Source organism: Lactuca sativa, chromosome 2 (assembly GCF_002870075.4).
Source record: "Lactuca sativa cultivar Salinas chromosome 2, Lsat_Salinas_v11, whole genome shotgun sequence".
NCBI classification, from domain to species: domain Eukaryota; kingdom Viridiplantae; phylum Streptophyta; class Magnoliopsida; order Asterales; family Asteraceae; genus Lactuca; species Lactuca sativa.
The window spans coordinates 132,106,350-132,127,732 of NC_056624.2; the positions used below are offsets into that span (position 1 = coordinate 132,106,350).

At 37.7% G+C, this 21,383-nt stretch overlaps 1 protein-coding gene across 1 annotated transcript; it reads left to right on the plus strand.

Annotated features, from left to right (window-relative positions):
- The first annotated feature begins 19,910 nt into the window (after positions 1-19,910).
- LOC111912154 (NDR1/HIN1-like protein 1) lies at positions 19,911-20,994 on the plus strand. The gene has a single exon (XM_023907883.3). It carries the CDS (start codon positions 20,020-20,022, stop codon positions 20,656-20,658), a length of 639 nt encoding a protein of 212 aa, XP_023763651.1. The 5' UTR covers positions 19,911-20,019; the 3' UTR covers positions 20,659-20,994.
- The last annotated feature ends 389 nt before the right edge of the window (positions 20,995-21,383 follow it).

The following is a 21,383-nucleotide window of genomic DNA, read 5'->3' on the forward strand; positions in this document are numbered from 1 at the left end:
TCCTGTTTTGGCTATTAGACAAGGAAAGGGAAAGAAGAGGAAGGCTTCGTCTAAGAACTATCGCAAGGTTAAAGCCCGAGATGGTGATTCTTCTAGTGGGACCAAAGTTGATCCTGCTAAGCCCTGCCCTAACCCAAAGGAAGCAGAGTGCCACCACTGCCACAAGATAGGACATTGGAAGAGAAGCTGCCCAGAGTACCTGCAAGCCATCAAGGAAGGAAAGATCAAGCCGTCTTTCGCAGGTATATACACAATTAAATCTAACGATTCACCTCATGCTATTTCTTGGGTTCTTGATACTGGTTGTGGTTACCACATTTGTTCTAATGTGCAGGGACTAAGAAGAAATAGGGATGTGGAGCATAGAAGGATTAATCTAATCATGGGGAACAGAAGATTGTCGCCTGTGACCAAGATTGGAGTGTATTCTTTAGTGCTTAGGAATGGTTTAAGTTTAGATTTGAACAATTGTTGCTATTCGCCAGAAATGGCTAGAAACATCATTTCATTTCATGGTTTGTTTAGACAAGGTTTTAGATTTTCTTTTAATAATGAGAATGGTTCTATTTTGGCTTATCTAAATGGTCTTTTTTATTTTGAAGCAATACCGTGTAATGGAATTTATGAAACTGTTATGATTGTTGATAACTTAGGAAATGATGTTTTGAACATAGATTCTTCCAATAGTATGGATAAAGCATCCTTGTGGCATTGTCGTCTTGGACATGTCACCAAGAAACGCATAGCCCAACTCCAAAAGAATGGAGTGTTGGAGTCATTCGACCTTAGGGAAGATGACACATGCGAGTCTTGTTTGCTTGGAAAGATGACTAAGTCACCCTTCGCTGGTTCTTGCGAAAGGGGTGAGGGTCTATTGGACCTAATACATACCGATGTATGTGGACCGTTTAGATCAACCACGAAGGATGGGAACCGCTTCTACATGACTTTTACCGATGACTATAGTAGATATGGGTATATCTATTTAATCAAGCAAAAGTCAGAAACTTTTGAAAAGTTCAAAGAGTTCAAGAATGAAGTGGAGAATCAATTGGGCAGGAAAATCAAGATGCTTCGATCCGATCGAGGAGGAGAGTACCTAATTCTTGAATTCCACGATTATCTCAAGGAGTGTGGAATAGTTTCACAATTGACGCCTCCTAGGACACTGCAGTTGAATGGTGTGGCAGAAAGGCGTAATCGAACCTTATTGGATATGGTTCGCTCTATGATGCGTCGTGCTTCACTATCAATCTCTTTTTGGGGGTATGCCATAGAGACTGTCGCCCATATCCTTAACCGAGTCCCTACTAAGAAGGTTTCCAAAACACCTCACGAGATGTGGACAGGGAAAGCTCCCTCGTTAGCACATATCAAGGTTTGGGTTGCGAGGCTTTCGTAAGACGAGATACTCACGACAAGCTCGAACCTCGTAGTGAGCGATGTATTTTCATCGGCTACCCACAGAAATCCTTTGGATATCTCTTTTATAGACCAAAGGACAATGTTGTCTTTGTTGTGAGGAGAGGAGTTTTCCGAAAGCGAGAACTCATAGGCCAAGGAGACAGTGGGAGGCAAATTGAGCTTGAAGAGATTCAAGAATCGATAGATGAAGGAACCTCTACCACTGGCACTCAACCTGAGGAGGAAACTCCGGTTGAATCGATTGACGAATCCTTACCTCTTAGACGTTCCGAAAGAGTTAGAGTTTAACCCCAGTTTTATGGTTTTCATATTACTACCAAGGGGGACACGTATATTAGTGATGGTACACTAATAAACCTTGATGAACCTAATAGCTATAAGGAAGCCATGACAGGCCCAGAGTCTGCAAAATGGAAAGAGGCAATGGATAGAGAGATCCAATCCATGTATGATAACCAAGTTTTGAATTTGGTTGATAATGTGCCCGGACGTAAGATCGTTGGATGCAAATGGATCTTCAAGAAGAAGACCGACGTGGATGGAAACGTACACACATATAAAGCGCGATTGGTCGCGAAGGGGTTTACTCAAACTCCCGGAGTTGACTATGATGAGACCTTCTCACCAGTTGCGAAGATAAAATCTATTAGAGTGACGCTAGCGATTGCCGCATTTCATGATTATGAGATTTGGCAAATGGATGTCAAGACCGCTTTCCTTAACGGAAAGTCGGCTGAGAATGTTTACATGGCTCAGCCAAAGGGGTTTGTGGATCCGAAGCATCCGAATAGAGTGTGTAAGCTTGAGAAGTCTATTTATGGACTTAAGCAAGCATCTCGCAGATGGAATCTTTGCTTTGATGAGAAAGTCAAAGAGTTTGGATTTGTACGAAGCGAAGATGAGTCGTGTGTATATGTCAAAGCCAGTGGGAGCATAGTTAGCTTTCTCGTTTTGTATGTCGATGACATACTACTCATAGGAAACGACATCCCGACTCTGCGGGAAGTTAAGTCCTGGCTCGGGAAGTGCTTCGCTATGAAGGACCTCGGAGAGGCTTTCTATATTTTGGGAATAAGGATAGTGAGAGAAAGAAGTAAGAGACTAATAGGACTTAGTCAGAACACTTACTTAGAGAAAGTACTAAAACGTTTTAGTATGGAAAACTCGAAGAAGGGAGAATTACCGATACAAAGTAATGCCAAGTTGAGTAAGACTCAAAGTCCGAGTACCGAAGCTGAGATAGCTGAAATGAGCCGAGTTCCATACGCTTCCGCAGTTGGCTCAATCATGTACGCTATGACTTGTACTCGCCCTGATGTAGCCTTTGCCTTGAGCATGGTTAGTAGATATTAAGGGAATCCTGGCAGAGCTCATTGGGTTGCAGTTAAGAATATCCTTAAGTACCTTCAAAGGACGAAGGAATGGTTCTTAGTCCTCGGAGGGAGTGATGACTTGAAGGTGCGAGGGTATAGTGACGCCAGCTTTCAGACCGACAGGGACAATTACCGTTCGCAGTCGAGTTGGGTCTTTACCCTGAATGGAGGAGCAGTGACTTGGAAAAATTCCAAGCAAGAAACTATAGCTGATTCAACGTGCGAATCAGAGTACATTGCAGCGAGCGAAGCGTCGAAGGAGGCAATATGGTTGAAGAACTTCATTGGTGATCTTGGAGTTGTACCTGCCATAAAGGAGCCCATGGAGATTTTTTGTGATAATGAAGGAGCGGTTGCCTTGACCAAGGAACCAAGTTATCATGGTAGATCTCGACACATCGACAGAAAATATCACTTTATTAGACATCGTGTAGAAGAAGGACAACTTGTAGTGAAGAGGATATCATCAGAAGATAACCTAGCAGATCCACTTACGAAGGGACTGAGTAGGGTTAAGCACTAGTAGCATGCTAGGAGTATTGGGTTGAAGGATGATATTAGCATAGATTAGATAGTAGTAGAAACGTGTAATAGATAAATGTGATTGACATTTGATGATTAAATAAAAGATTATTATTTATGAGTAATGTTACTGTCTTATGTTAATTGTTTAACTATTGTTTCATTTTGCATGTTTTGACTTCTAGAATAACTGAGTTTATTAAGAATAATCGAATTATTTAAATTGTCCACAATCGTTCATATGTTGGAAGTAGATATGAATGAAGATTGTCATGAATTGGTGTGTAGATTGTCTAAATGGTTTTAGACATAGCAAAGGGTTGCTGCAACATTCATGAGTGCTTATGAACTAGTTTTGAGCATTGGAACAAACCCGCGCTTGCTGGAATCACCTTATGGAATATGATATAAAAGGGTGATCGCAAGACAATAATATCATATAGTCTTAAAACCTAGATATATGGTTTGTTATTTGTTCATTGGTTGTACATTGATAATGCGAAAACGCATCAGTAACTCGGTGTTATAAAACGCATTGTTGTGTATAGTTGATTAATGAATAAGTAAATGCATATAAGTCGAAGTTTATCTGTTAAGTTTATCCCAAGAGGGTAAAAGCGATATCTCGGCCGCTCGATGATTTGATTTGACTTATGTGTCGGGCCCGGTCAGAACTGAATTGATGTGTTCGATTAAGTTCTATGTCGAATAAATCGGAGATCGAGAAACCAAAATGCTAGACAAAATTATTCCATAGAACTGTCAGCGTGATATCTAACAGAGGACTGTACGATCCCTTATCTAAAGGAAAAGATTGATTATATCAGAGTTTGACAGCGTCTTTGAGAGCTACGATTGCGAATTGGATTGTATTTGTGCATATAGTTACTAGACTTGTCCAAGTGGGAGACTGTTGGAATAGTGTCTAAGGCTGCAACTATACTAGGCAAGTATTTGACCCGATTGTGCATGGTCCTTTTGGGTTGCCTTCACCATAGCAACTTGACAGGATGATTTATTATGAGAGAATAAATATTATTAATATATTATGAGAATACTATAAGGAATAATAATATTGTTATTTGATTAATATAAGTCATAGATTAATTAGTATTAATTTGGTGACTTAAAGAGATTAATTAAATAAGAGGGTATAAACTATCAATTGTTTGATAGTTGCACTTTGGGCTTTAAATCCTTAAGGGATAGAGGTTGGACAAATTCTATGGCTTGGGATAGCCTCAAATTCGTCCAAGGCTTATCTTTGGTAAGGATTAGGATTACTTAGAGCTTAAGTTATCCAATTAGGGTTTAAGGGTGAAACCCTAGGAGCCTTACAAGTATAAATAGACCCCTAGGGCAAGGGAGATCGGCACCTCTGCTAAAGCAAAGAAACCCTGGCCGATTTCTAATCCCTCCCCTCTCTCTCAAATCATCCTCCTTGCTAGTTGGTGTGTGTAAGCCATTAAAGGAGTGACAATTGTGACTCTAGAGCTCCAAGACAACAAGATCAAACAAGAGATTCAAAGGTAAACTTCTAGATCTGATTTTGTATTGTTCTTATACTCAATTAGCCATTAGAAGTCTTGGATTCAATGCATGTTTAATTAGAGCAACCTAGATCCAAGCATTAGGGTTTGCATGTGCACATAGGAATGTTCATATGGCCAAAACCCATCACCAGGTGCTACATAGGTATTGTACGAACGTTAGGTTTATCAAATAGAATATAGTTATCAATACAGTTAGTCGATCCGAATTACATGGGTTCTTGGAGGGCGTACCTCTCTTGATTTACTACTACTAGTTGTGATGAAAGACATAATAACTCTAAGACATAGTGTGAGTAGTGTAGTCACTAGCTGACTTGGTTATCCTAGTCTATCATATGTCGAAATGATGCACAAGGTGCCCGGCCATTTCATTCATCTCACGAGTGGCCTCTTCTGCTCTCTATTCTGCTAAGGCTGCTCTAGCCTTAGCTGTGATGATCTGATTTCTCAGGATGACCATTTCCTCCTCTAAGGAGTGTAGACGGTTTGTAAGGTCCTCCTGCTCTGATTGCTGACTCAACATTGCTCGTGAATAGTGTTCCTGTCCTCCTCTAAACCAGGCATGTTGTTAGGTTGCCCCTTGTGGAGATGCATTCTGTACAAGGTGAATGTTAGCAACGAAGCTTGCCCTTTCATGAGCAATATTTCCTTACTAGGTATGTTCATCCCAAGAGAACTTCTATTGGATGTCTACGTACCTGGGAGGAGAGGGATGAAAGGGTCTCTTGCCCGCTCCTGTTAGGGTAAGGCTCACTAAAGATCTCCCCTGCGCCTTCATCCTCATCTGACTCCTCATCAGAACCCTCCCCCTTGTAGTCCATCTCTTTGTATTCTTCGGGACCCACTTTTGGGTTCTCCTCATGAACCTCTTATGGCTCCTCTTCAATCCATCTGTTGGCTACCACGGCACGGTAGTGGGGGTCTTTGTGGTCAAATTCAGCCATGTTGTCTGTGCGAGAACAGAGGTATGAGAAACACGTAGAAGATTTAAGCGTGTGTGTGTGGGGGGGTGTCATATCGTATACCAAATACTCCTATAGTATTTTAATTATACATTTGATTCTAGAGCCTCCTGGCATACGAAGTTGATGAGTTTTTAGACTTGTTGTTATTGTTTAGTATCATAAAATACTAATATAGTATTTTAAACTTTATGTTCAATTATAATGTTCCTTTGCATGTAAATTTGGTAAGTCTTAGACTTGTTGCAACACCAGTATCACTCCCAAACACATGTTAGTCATTTCTCGAATAAATATAGTTGATCAGGCTATATTTATCCCGGATATGATTACATAGCTATCTAGGTTTGACTGTAGTGTCCAACATCTAAATACTCCGGTTTTGTTCTTATCATGAAACTGTCCTAGTATGTATGTACACTTTTATAAAATACTTATACTTTTAAGGTATAATTTTAGTCATAATGTTTTAGTCCCATTGTATTTATAATTGTATATCTTATATGGTTTGATATACTGGTTCACTATAAACAATGCTCTGATACCAATCTGTCACACCCCCAAACCAGAACGACGGAAACATCTAGGGGCAGATGGAGTGACTTCATGTACGGTATCATAACAATTGAATAGTAATGAAACATAGCAACCCAAACATTCATACATTGATAATACAAGTTTACATTGCTTACAACACTTTGTTTATTCAAAAGTTAAATACAAATAACTGAAAAGTGGAAAACGTGAAACGAAGACGCCGACTCTCAAGAAGGGTTTAATACCTGTCTACTGGTTTCCAGAAAATACAAGTGATTTTGAAAAGTGTCAACTATAAAGTTGGTGAGTTCATAAGCATTTTGTATGAAAGGGTTCGTAACTGTTTTGCAAAAAATGGTTTCGTATACTTCCATAAAATCCGATATTTTCTTAAAAATGAACTGTAATTGTATGTAATTCCTTTTTATCTTTTCCTTGTAGAGTAATGATGTATGTTTCAAGAAAATCCAGTATTTTCTTATAAGTAAATTGTAGTTGTATGTAGTTCCTTTGAATCTTTTCCATGTAAAGTAATAATGTATGTTTATAGAAAATCCAGTATTTTCTTAAATATGAACTGTAATTGTATGTAATTCCTTTGTATCTTTTCCTGGTAAAGTAATAATGTATGTATCCAGTAAATCCAATATTTTCTTTTTATGAACCGTAGTCTTAAAACCCTAAGACCAAGATATGAGTGAATGTTGTGCTGAAAATAGTATATATAGTCTTATATTATAATAAAACCGGTGAAGTGTAAGCTTCACGTAAACCAAAATAGTTTCGCTAATCCCTGTGTGAGTTCTTATAACCATGCTTGATATGACTGTTATGCTTGAATGACGTTCTTCAGGCGTCGGAATTGGTAGACTTTTGTCACCTTATACTTTCCGGTCTAACTATAGCGAACAGCTGAGGTGTGGGGTTGTAAACCACATATAGATCTATACACAACGGTCCCTCTCTCCCTCAAGGAGACTCTGGTTATAATGCAGGACTTAAGGTGTATGCTAGGTAGGTACAGTGAAGGAACGTCTCACAAGAGCATTAATAGATTTATATGAACTATGACTCGTTTTTCTTGTAAAATGTAATAAGTATATATTTGAAACTATTTATATAATCTTTTATATAAATACGAAAGTGTATTTTTGTCTAGTATGTAAATGTGAAATCAAAACATAATATTTTTGAGTTAAAACCCACTAAATTAGTAAGTGACTATAATGTAATCACTTTTGCTAGAAAAACTATCTTTTAGTAAGAGTTTCTGTAACGCCCGTGTTTCTAGGCTTGCCATTTTTAGCAATGTAATAGTCTAGGTTAACCTTTGTAACCCCAATTTGAAATAATAAAAATGTATTATTTGTGAATTATGTGAATTATGTGATTTATGTGTTTATTTTCTTAATTATTATAATTTAATGAATTAAGAATAAAATAAGCGTCAAAATTAAAGTGTGAGATAAGCCCGATATCTTTGCATAAAGTTGTAGTGGTTGAAACAAGGATTCCGGAGATATAAGGAATGCCAAAATCCGAGTTATAACTAAGAAGTTATGACCTGTCGAAGTTTCGTGACAGAACCGGCACGACGTCGAGTGACGTAAAAATATGAATTTAAGATAGAGCGATATTTAGCCTTAGCGATCTAAACGAAAGTCGTAGATTTCGTTAAACCGAGAGCGTGCATAAAAGGAACGCCCAAATCTGACTTCGTATGAGGAAGTTATGATTTTTCTAAGTTTCGACTTAGCGGTATGCAGCCCAAATACTCGATTTGAGATCGAGCGGTTTTTAGCCGAAACAATCTAAATGAGAATCGAAGATCTTGTTGTTAGTAGCGAAACGGTGAAAAGTTAGGCGAGAACGGACGTCAGACAAAGAAGTTATGAATTTATAACGAAGTTTTTCTGTCCCGGCCTTCTAAAAATAAATAATAAAAATAAAATTCAAAATTAGCCGACGGAGTCTAAATGAAAGTTGTAGAGTATGGTTTGACCTTCGCGTGGATATAAAGAACGTCGAAAACGGAGCTCGTATGCGAAAGTTACGCAATTTAGAAGTTCGACGAGTCAATTACGCCCCGCGTAATTGAGTACGCCCCGCGTACTCAGTCGGATGCAACTTGTCTGACCAATACTCGAGTGCCACCAGTCGACGCGTGCAGTGACGTCAAAGTACGCCCCACGTAACCGAGTATGCCCCGCGTACTGAGTACGCCCTGCGTAATTTGAGATTACGCCCCGCGTAATCCCAGACCCTCAGCCTATAAATAGAACTCGAATTCAGCCATTTTCTCTTGTTCAAACTCTTCTCTCTCTCTAAGTTTTGCCTCGATTTGCGTGCCAATCATATCCCGAAGCCCCGATATCATTCCCGAGCCCCGAAGCAAGATCCGAAGCCCCGAGGATCCCGAAGAGCGTTATTCCCGAGCCGAAGCTCTGCCCGCGAGGAGTTCGATTTTGGTGGAGATCTTCCAGATCTATCGAAGTATACTACTTCTATAAGCCGTAGTGCTGTCGGATCATCTTCTGATCAAGTGAGTGTGTAGTTATTTTCTTTCCAACGCAATATTATGAAGTATTTAATATAAAATACGTGCAACGTGTAAATATTTTGTGGTTATATGTGTGAATGTATATTCACTCTCTTCTATCTCATAGATCTGATATATTCTCTATGAAATACGTGTTATGTGTGTATGCCTCATCTGTTATGTGGAATATGTATTGATTAAAGCATGCTATACAGGTTTTATAAATAATGTATAAAAATGTATATATTTTTATCTACTAATATGTTGGGTAGAACATGGGTAGATAATTGGTGTGAAATAAACAGATGAGAGGCCTCGGTGTTATTGGTGTTATTCTAGTCATTCAGCAGAGTATGGATGACGACCACGGACTATTCTAGACTGTCCTGTGGAACACTAGCAGGCTCATTACCTGTAGGTGTTGTGAACGACGTGTTCACCGGTGTACTCTATCCCCCACATGGTTGCCTTTAGGACACTTATTGTTGAGGAAGCCCCTCTGCAGTAATGTCCGTCCCGATGAAAATCCTGAAATAAGTTCCTTATAATAGACGTTATTTTTAGGAACGTAAGGTGAGGATAACGGGAATGGGTAATCGGGTTTATTGTTGATTGTTGTAATTAAATATAATTATTGTGGGTTTGAAAACCCTATATGCTCACCAGGCTCCCAAGCCTGACCCACTCAGTTGATTTGTATTACAGGAAGTGGCGCAAGAGCTTAAGATGGGCGAATCATCAAGTTGTTTTGTTTACAAGTCTGTATATGTATATATTTGTTGAACGACTTGTAATGTTATCGTTTATGCTTTATGATCTATATCGGAACATGACATCCCGACTTTTGATTATGAAATGAAATCATATTTCTATATGAAATGTTTTGATAAATATCTATTTTATCATGTTTTGTTTTTGGGAACAAATTTCGCATCTCTTTTAAAATCAAACGGATTTACTCTGAAAATGTTTAAAAAGCATAAATGAAATCGGTCTTTTCTGGCCGAGATTTTGGGGATGTCACAGTTTCCAAAAACCATGTGGTTTCATAATCATAACTTTTGTTATGATTTTATAACCTAGGTTGTGTTTCTTTTAACATTATGTATATCATAAATATTTATACCAAAAACTAGTATGATCCATAACTTATGCAAATATTTTATCTTTAACATAAAGATGAAAACATGTAATTATATGTGGAATAAAAAAGTTTTTACTTGTATCCCCCCCCCCCCCTAAAAACATGGAATAAGCTTGAAAATATGGGGGTATGAACTCACCTTGATGATTTCGTGAGTTGAATAGAGGAAAAGTGAAGGAGATTTCGAGCTTAGCCTTGCACAATTTGAGGAACACTCAAAAATGGCTAGTGTTCCATGGACTCTAGCACACGAAAATGGTATGTAAGCAAGGAGTTTGTAGCATAACGATGTTTAGAAATACAAGAGACACATGAGTTACTTACCAAATGACTAGAGTTTTCTTGAAGCAAAACACCCTCCTTGAAGATGGCACTCGAAATGTTGAGAGGAAGATGAGAGAAATTCTTGAGAGTAAAGTGAGTGGGAAAGCTTTTGAGTGTGTGTAAGGGTGTTTGCAGCCGAACACTCCTTAAATGGGGGGGGGGGGGGGGGGGGGGGTTGGTTGCTTTCCTTGTTATTTGGTGGGTAATTAGCTTAGAGACATGGTGGATATTTAGCATAGAAATATGGTGGTCATTAGTACATATGAATAGATACAAGATGGTTAACTGTATTGATGTTAGTGGGGTAAAGATGAGGTGCCACCACCTTCTAGAATTTCTTTTCTCTTTTTTTTTGTCCACTCCCAACCGAAATCCATAAGGTTTTTCGCCCTTATGGCATTTTCATGGGAGTTTTTGGTTTTCGAGTGGTCGAAAACACACTTCCTTAGGGTTTTCGGTTTTAAGATGGCCTAATAATGTGGGTTTTCGGTCAAGGGTTTCTTAGGGATGGCAAAAAAAAACCTAAACCTGACGGGGAAACCCGAAACCCGATTATTTCGGGTCGGGTAACGGGTCGTTATCGGGGTTTTTATCGGGTTCGGGGCAGGGAGTGGGTTATCCTCGCCCCGAACCGACCCGTCCCGATTATATATATATATATATATATATATATATATATATATATATATATATATATACACACACACACACACACACACACGCATTCAAAGATAAAATACTTACTGTGGACAATCTTTTTAATTATTAACAATTCGGTGTGAATGATCATTTATTATGTTTTGACCTATTACACTAAAATTAAATCAAATAATTTTTAATATAACGTCGAGTTAATTTTATTAAAGTGATTCATCATATTTTTAATTTAAAAGGGAGGCTAGAATACGTATTTTTTATAAGACATCGGGGTAACCTAAAACAGAATAAAGATTTCATTATGAATTGTTGTAAACCCGATAAGATACCCAAAACCCGACGGGAAAACCTGAACCCAATGGGGCACCCCGATAAGATACCTGAAAGATATCTCGGCGGGTTTGGGAAACCATGCCCTGCCCCGAACCCGCCCCATTTCCATTCCTAGGGTTGCTCTAGCTTAATGATTTCAGTCCTTAGGCTTATGGTCTTGGGTGATTTCGGTTTTACTCTTCCCCACAAAGGAGTTTTCGGCCTTAGTGGGGTTCTAGGCCATAAATCATTAAGAGATGTTTAATTTGTAAAATCTTGTTGACTTATAAAACAATGCCCTTATGGCTCTCAAGAGCTTATTGCAACAGGGTTACATGGTGGCTTCACTTGTACGGGGTTACGATATGGACTTTGCTTGATCCAAATCTTTCGGGTTGTCACGGTAGAGATCCTAACACCTTTCGATATTCAGTGGGATCAATGGGTGTAGAGCCATCATTTTCTACAAGAGGTTCAATTGTACTTAGAAGAGTGGCAACCTCTTTTTCTCCTTCCATGTGGAATTTTGTGAGGATATCGGTGATGTGGTGATGTTGCGAGAGAAACAAGCCTTTGGGTGTGGAGATGACTTCTATTCCCAGAAACTGATGAAGAGTGCCCATGTCTTTAATTGAAAATCTTTTGGAGAGGGTGTTGATAAAGCGATTCAAGGCCGTTATGCAATTTCCTGTTAAAACAATGTCATCCACATATACCAAGAAATATATTGTTGTACCATTATGATGATAGATAAATAATGAGGTGTCCGATTCAGATTTTTTAAAACCGGAAGCTAGCAGGAAGTTGGTAAGCTCGATGTACCACGCACGTGGTGCTTGTTTGAGACCGTATAATGAGTTTTGGGGTTTGCAAATATGATTTGGAAGTTGTTGGTTTTTGTACCCCGATGGTTCGATCATATAAACATCTTCATGAAAAATGCCTTGTAGAAAAGCATTATTTACATCGAGTTGTCAAAGTGGCCAGTTTTGAGCAAGAGAAAGTGATAGGATAAAGCGGATAGTAACCAGTTTATTCACCGCGCTAAAGGTTTCAAAGTAATCTTTGCCCGATTGTTGATGAAATCCCTTTATGACTAGACGGGCTTTGTTCTTATCTACAGACCCATCGGTTTTTCTTTGACTTGGAAGACCCATTTGCATCCAATAGGTTTATGTGAAGAAGGGGGAATAAGTTCCCATTTTTGGTTGTGTATAAGGGCATTTTACTCGACATCCATAGCTTGAATCCAGAGTGGGTCTTTGATGGCTTGAGAGATACTTGTATGTCCAAGTGTGGGAGGTATTAGGTGGGTTGTGGTGTTGTTTACAAACTTATCACCATAATACTTGAGATTTCATTTATGAGTTCTAGGGGAAGCGGGGTAGTGAAATGGCTCAGAGATATTGGTGTGATGGATGGGATTGGGTCGGGCTGACCGTCGGTAAGGTGGTAGAGGTTGGAGTGACCGGTAAGGGTTGTGTAGGAGAGTGAGTTTGTTGGATAGGAGAGTTGGTGGAGTTTTGGGGTATGTGAGAGGATGAAGATGTAGGGTCAGAGGGGATAATGGGTTGGTAAATAGGTTGAACATTGGGATATTTTAGATGAGTAAGTGGTATATGGGTGTTTATAGCAGGTGGTGGTGAAAGTGGTTGTAGAGAGGGAAATGTAGTAATGGATATGGGATGGGTATGAGAGATATTAGCATCAAGGAATGGGAAAATGTGCTCAATAAATTGGACATGTCTTGAGTAATAGAGACAATTTGTAGCGATATTCATACATTTGCAAGCTGATTTTGATGTAGAATAGCCAAGAAAAATGCAACGTGAAGATTTTGGATGGTAAGTAAGGTTTAAGCCATGGGTAGCTAGCATAAACAACCAAATGGGTTGAGCTTGGTGTAGTTGGGAGAATTCGAGTGTATTTTTTCAAAAGGGGTGTTGGTGGTGATTATGGGAGTTGGTAGACGACTGATCAAATATACCGCCGTTTGGAAAGCATGTGACCAAAAATGTAGGGGCAAACCGGCATAATTGTGGAGGGCTAAACCGGTTTCCACTATGTGATAATGTCATCTCTCGGCGGTACTATTTTGCTCAGGTGTATGTGGTGGTGTGGTGAAGTGAGATATGCCAAGGGATTGAAAAAAGGGGTATAAGAGCTTGATATTCGCCCCATTATTTGAAAAGATTGAAATTATAGGTGTTTGGAAATAAGTTTCAACCAGATTTTTAAAGCGTGGGAATACAACATAATCATCTGATTTATGACGCATAAGATATAGCCAGACATACTTTGTGTGAAAGTCAACAAAGATTACATAATATTGGTAACCATTAGTTGATTTTTGAGTTGGGGCCCAAACCTTCCACGTATATGAATTGCAATGGTTTAGTTGTCACAAATGATGTGTCATGAAATGGTATTTTATGAATTTTATTTATAGAGCATGAATGACAGTGGAAATTGGAATGCAACATTTTATTTGAAGTAAAACCAAGAGCTTTAAGAGTCTTGATAGACGGATAACCAAGACAATGATGTCAATCATTTATCGAACGAGTTGATATGGTGTTCACTTGTGGAGAGAGGGAACCTGGAATATAGTAAACATCATGGTCGTTCACTCCCTGTATGATAGGTGTCCCCATGTGAATATCCTTCACCAGAAAATAAGAGGGAAAAAATTTGACCGAAACTTTTAGTTTTGCATAATTTTGCAACAGAGACAAGGTTTCTATGTAATTTAGGCACACATAAAACTTGTGAAAGGGATAAAGTATGTGAAGGAGTAGAAATGTTTGTATGACCAATATGGGAAATAGAAAGACGTGTTCCATCACCGAGGACGATTTCATCGAGGCCACCATAGTCCGATGGAGAATTCAAGTTGGTGTGATCTGATATGATGTGATTGGAGGCTCCACTATCAAAGAGCCAAGGGGGTTGAACCGGGGCAGTTCGAGTTGTTGTGGTGTTAACAACAGATACAGTAGAAAATGTGATATTGTTCTCCGCAAGAAATCGTGAGAGTTTACGACAATCTTTTATATCATGTCCATTGATTGAATAGAATTGGCAGAAGGTGTTGAAGCGATTGGTGCGAGAACTGTTGGAGAAGGAAGGTTGTTTAGACCATTGAGATCATTGTGTTTGAGATGCACTACGGTTCTGTGACCGCTAATTGGAGGTGGGCGATCCGGTGCAAGATGTTTGAATGTGTATGTAGTTAGTCATGAGGGGAACGGGTGATGTTGGTTCACTGTCTTTTAAAAATCTCTCAAAATCAACTAGTTTGTCATAGAGTTCTGAGTAGGAGACAGGAGTATCTCAGACTTTGAGATTAGCAACAATTGTTTTGTACTCATCACCCAATTGGTTCAATGTGTGAATCATCAGGTCCTCATCGTTGATTGGGATTTGAGCCAAGGCAAGTTCATTGGTAATGGACTGCATATCATGTAGAAATTCAGCAACTGTTTGTGATCCCTTTGGATTGGTTGTGTGTTTTGATTTGAGAGAGATTATACGAGAACGAGAGTTGTTAGCATAGCTTGTTGTAAGCCGCTGCCATGCTTCTCGGGATGTATTTGCTGATGATAGAAGAGGCTATAGGGCTTCGGTGCAACTACCTAGGAGTGCACTGATCAGAATTTGATCTTGTCGGTACCAGTTAGAGTACTCAGAACTGCTGGAGATGGGTGGTTTAGAGCTACCTTCGATAAAATGGTGAAGATCTAAACCGGTCAAGGTGGATAGTATTTGTTTGCGCCAGACCGGGAAGTTTAAGGAACTGAGTTATATGGGAAAATTTATGGAGGCTGTAAGGTGGAAAATGGTCGATTTAGTAGTGGGAGGAGTTGCAGGTGCCATGGTGGTGATGAGTAATGAGCAGGCTAGAAAAAGATCGAAATTTTTCTTAGGCTCTTGATACCATATTAATGTATGACTTTTTGAATAATGAATTACATGAAATATGTGTTGAATATATAACAATTTACAATAGGAATTTTAGGAGCTATTAAGGTGGAAATATTACATACAAACAACTAATTTAGGTAACATAATTATGGAGAAGATTAAGTTTTGCAATATGATTGAGTCCATGATTTGTAATCATGGAGGCTGATCCGTAATATGAATATTCTAGGAGACAAACAAATCTCGTTCTTAATTTTCTGCCTAGAAAAAGAGTTGTAAATCTTTTTTAATTCAGATTCGTGATAAGTAGTTGGAGACTAATTTAGGAGCAGGATTTTGAAAGGATTTCGTGGGTGGTGCAAAGGGTAAACAACGGTCGCCGAAGATGGTGGTGGTTAGTTTTATCGAGGAAGTGGATGAGTAAGCTTCATGGGGGAAGGGACAGGATCATCAGGGAAGATGAATGGAGCTTTGGGTATCTTAGTCATTTTCAATTTTGTTTCGGTGTGTTCCATCCAAAAGGATTGGACTAAAAATTCAACAGTTGGTCCCCATGGACTTGGTCAAATCCCCACTCTGTTCTTGTTCCAGATGTGCCAAACGCCTTCTAAAAAAAATTGCTGTGTTCAGTTCCACTTAGTTCTTCTCACCAAACGTGGCCTAATGGAAGAGTTATATGATAGTAAATTTCACACCATATTGTCGATTTAAGCTCTTATTTATAGAACTTCTTCTCATATTCGGTTTTCATCGGATACTTATGGTTTAGGTTAAAGATTGGTGTCACTAAGCGAGAAGCACAAGTCCTTTTCCAAGGTTGAAATTTAGTTTTGCGGTTTTAATGGATTTTCTAAACTCTAATTTAATAAAATAATTAGTTTTACATATCAATCCACAAAATTATTTAAAAACCCAAACACGGGTAATATAATAAGCAGATTGACGGATCATAAAAAATAAAAACTAAATTGAAACCCATTATCTTCTAGTCATATCGTGTCTTGCTGCAAGTCTTATCGAAAATTATCACTCCTATCTTTATTAAGTTGCTCTCAAAAGAAATACATTCGGCTGATCGAAATAAATAATTCTTTAAATAAACCCATTGGAGTAATTATTTAATCCAATAAAGAATATCAATTTATCAATAATTTATCCAATCTAACATAGAATATTATTTTTGTTACAAGACTGTGATCAACAACAGTTGTCTCTGTAATCCAGGCACACACTTCAAGCCACCTGGATCATATTCAACCGAAACTTTGTATATAAAATATTTACGTATCCGTCGGCCGTCGCTACATACATTCTAATTCCACCGAACACAATATCCACTCAACCAACATGTGCGTAATCATTAATTTCTTAGTAGCATATATACATGTGCAAAACTTGACAGAAGTATGTTGGTAATTATCTTTTATGGACTATTTTCATATAAAAGATATACAACGTTATTATAATTTATTGTGACATGTACGATATTCAACTTTACTTAAATGAAATAGCAATATCAGGTGGTACCCTTCCTTCTTTAGGTCGAAGTTTTAAGTTCCGTCGTGGATATAGATGAAATTAGGTATTAGTTTAAGTATAGATTATATATTTATATTTGACGGTTAAAAAAAAAATATTTGACTAGAATAGTTTCCTCCTTAATCGGAAACTCTTTTATTGGACCCATTCAAATTCGTATTTTGCGGTAATTATTTGATGTTTTGATGTTGTCTAAATTAATATTTTACATTATCTTTATAATAAAATATTTTAATTAATAACAAAATATAATAGAATGTTTTCTTAAAATCCATATTTTGATATTATATATAAGGGAGGATACACATTACACCATGATTTTGAATCAGAAGAGAGATTTCAAAAACTGACAGATTTATTCACTCTATCAATAATCGAATCGGATCTGGAGTATCATAAGAGATTTGTCTTTTCTATTGATTCATATTGATTGGATCCAAAACAATTATTAAATGAGATATTTATCTCCAGATATGAATGAAAAACGACATCTTTATTGGTTTTGTGGTTATACTTCCTATTTTTTTATGAAGATAATGAATATTTTTATCGAAAGATCAGAAAAAAGGGTCCAAATTCCATGCGGGAATGTTTTGGAAGAGCCAAAACCAAAATAGTGGTATTTTCTAGCAACAACATAACGGAGGCAACCAATCAATATATATATTGTTCGAAATCTGATTCAAGTCCAACATAGCACCCATAAGCACATAAGAAATGTGTTGAATCGATTCTTTTAAATGAATAGATCCGATTGCAACTTCAAATATGGAATTTAAAGGGATTAAATAGAAAATGATACTATGAATCATAGAACTCTAATGAAATATATGATCAACCAACATTTATCAAATTTGAAAAAGAGTCAAAAAAGATGGTTTGATCATCTTTTTTTTCTCGAACCAAGAGATCTATGAATCGGGATCCTAATCTCATCTCAATTTAAAAAAAAAAATCAAAATCTTAAAAACTTGTTACGAATCAATAATTTAGACAAACCAAAATGTAGAACAATTTTTAAAAAAATATAATATAGTAATTTTTAAACATTGAATGTAATATTTTTCTTTAAAATGTCCCCTAATAAAGATTTCACACTTTAAAGGCATTGATGCTTTTAAAGGGGTTGATGTAGGATTTTCAAACCTAAAACGTAAAACAATTTTAATAATAGAATGTTTTACTTCCTAGAGAGTTGCTCCGTTTAAAGGGGTTGATGTAGGATTTTCAAAGCTAAAGCTTTTGCATTTTCTGTAATGATGTTATTTTATTGTGTGACTAAGAGGTTGAGAATGCACATTGTATAATTCGGATGTTAAGGTGCTTTTTCCTTGCCTCCGATTTAAAAATTAACTTGCATAAAAGCAAGCTAATTGGTGTAGGTGTGTGGTATGCTATAGTCGAAGAGGTTGCTAGGTTGATTGGTTGTGTTGCGTCTCAGACTCCTTTTGTGTATTTGGGGGTCCCCGTTGGTGAAATTACCAATCGTATTTCTTCATGGAAACTTGTTATCGATAAGTTTTTGCATAGACTTTCTAAGTGGAAAGCTAAATCCCTCTCTATTGGGGGTCGTCTTACACTTTTAAAATTTATGCTTGGTAGTTTGGCCATTTATTATACTGTTATCTTTAGGGTTCCAGAAACAGTACTCAAGATTCTAGAGAGGATTCAAATTAATTTTTTTGGGGTGCTGATATTGGTAAACGCCAGTTGTTTTGGGTTAGTTGGAATCAAGTTTTGGCTAGTAAAGATAACGTAGGTCTTAGGTTTGGTAGTCTCTTCTCCTTCAACCATGCTCTTATTTTCAAATAAAGGTGGCGATTTTTTTTTTGCCGATGGAGATGCTCTTTGGGTGCAAGTCATTAAAGCAATTCATGGGGACAATGCTTATCTTGATTCATATTCAGTTCCTTCTAGATGCTCCGGTCCTTGGTGTAATATTATCAGGACCATCTCTAATTTACGTTCGATGGACATGGATTTGACTGAGTATGTTTCGGTTAAAATGGGTAAAGGTGATTGAACCCATTTTTGGCATGACTCCTAGTTGGGGCCGGCTCCTCTTAAGCTTCATTTCCACAAAATCTACGCCTTGGAGCAGCATCGGGATTGCCTCATTGTCGATAGGTCTAGCTCGGATTCTCGTTTGTGTGCTTTGTGTAGATTACCTAGAGGAGGTATGGAGGAGGAACAAATGTTTGATCTTGAGAATTGTTAGCTTCTTGCTCTTGGTCGGACACAGATGACCATCTTTTTTAGGAGTTGGATTTGAATGATACTTTTATGGTTTCTTCTGCGAGATCTTTTCTTGATAATACATCTCTCCCGAATTCTATGTATGCGACTCGATGTAATTTTTTGGTTTCGAATAAATAAAATGTGTTGCTTTGGTGGATTAAGTTGAATCGTATCCCCACTCGTCTTTTCCTTTCGCAACGTGGTTTAGAGCTGAATTCTATTTTGTATCCTATCTGTGAGGTCAGTAGTGGAGTCGTCCAACCATCTTTTTATTTCTTGCCCAAAGTTGCACATTGTGTGGTTCCTTATTAGTAGGTGGTGAGATATCGTTTGTCCTAATTCTTCTATGATTTACTCTTGGATCACTTGGGCAGACTCATCTTTTTCGGCTGGTCAAAAGAAAGGTTTTGATGCGGTTGTTATTATTGTTTTTTCGGTGATTTGGAATTATCAAAATAATTTGGTTTTTGAGACGGTCAAGCCTAAAACGTCTGCGATTTTTGACGACATAGTTTCTTTTTCGTATTTTTGGATTATAAATAAATCTAAAATTTGTAATTTTAGCTAGATAGGAGGACTGAAAATTCTAACTATGACTTCTTTTGACTTTGTAATTTCTTTTTTTAGTTAATTTCTACCGTTTAAAAAAAATTCTCTAACTATTTCCTCTTTATAGCAAAAGAACCAATATAATAATAATAATAATAATAATAATAATTTTGAGAATACAACATTGAAAAGACATCAAAAAGAAAATCATAAAGGAATATATGAATATGATACATTGCATTCTCCACTTGCATTATCTACTTGTACGTACAACCTAACACCCCACACTGAACTCCATAAAACCTTATCACTCCCTTGAACTTTCTACATTTCCCAACTCAAAAACACTCTCCTGTCCACACCAGTGGACGACGATTGCTGAAAAAGCGACCACCGTCCACCACCACCGACAGCCGTCACCATGTCCGTCAAAGAGTGCACCCACCACAAAAACAAGAGCAAAAAACTCTTCCGGAAACTCTTCGCCGGATTCCTCATCCTCGCCTTCCTCGTCCTCCTCACTTTCCTCATCACATGGGCAATCCTTCAACCCCGAAAACCCAGATTCACTCTCCAAGACGCCACCATCTACTCCTTCAACGTCTCCGCCCCTATCCTCCTCTCCTCCAACTTTCAGGTCACCATCTCCTCCCATAACCCCAACGACAGAATCGGAGTTTACTACGATAAACTCGACGTCTTCGCGTCTTACAAAAACCAGCAAATCACTTACTTCACCGCCATCCAGCCGGTGTACCAGGGCCACAAAGACAACAACGTCTGGTCGCCGTTTGTGTACGGAACCAACGTCCCGGTGGCGCCGTACAACGGCGCTTCGTTGACTCAGGATCAATCCAATGGTCAGATATCGTTGATTATTAAGATCAACGGAAGGGTTAGATGGAGAGTTGGGAGGTTTATCTCCGGGAGGTATCATATTCACGTTAGTTGTCCGGCGTATATTCCGTTCGGGAACAAGTTGAATTCGGCGATTCCGGGGATTGTCGTCGGCACCGGAATTAAGTACCAGTTGTCGACCAGATGCAGTGTGAATGTGTGAAGTGGGAAGTGGAGAAGATGATTGATGATGATGTCATGATGAACGACGTCGTTTTAGGTTGTGTTTCTTTTTTCACGATTCACACTTTCAATTTTTAATATAAAGATATAATTTTGGAAGCATACGTGGATGGATGGATGAAATATGAATTTGTAAATTTCGCTGGATGAGAATAAAAAAAAGGAAAAAGGAAAAAAAGGAAAGATGGAAATGGAAAGATGGAGAAAGTTAAGGCAAATTGTCATTGTTGACATGTTGTATCATGTATGATGATGAATTTAAATGTTATATATTTTTACAATTAATCAATGAATCTTTTATTATAAGTTTTCGTTATTTGTTTTGTTAATTTTGATTACATTTTCTTTATTTGAAACTTTGTTTTGTGTGCATGATATGGTAAGTTGTAAAGTGGTTGTAGATTTGTAATTGCTATATATTGACTATTGAGAAAATAGAAAAATAATGAATGTAAATTAATAAAAAGGTAATGTATTTTTGGAGTGTTGGTTCATGAGGAATTTGGTGGTGTGCCTTTTTGTGGGGTTTGGTTTAATTAGGTTTAATGGACACCCCATGTGGGGTGGTAATGGTATGGAGTATCAAATATATAAATATATTTATTTTATTAAAATTTTTATGTTAGAATGTATATGAAATTTACATTCATACGTATAATAATACGAATTATTATTAATATTATGTAAGATCACGTTTATTGTATT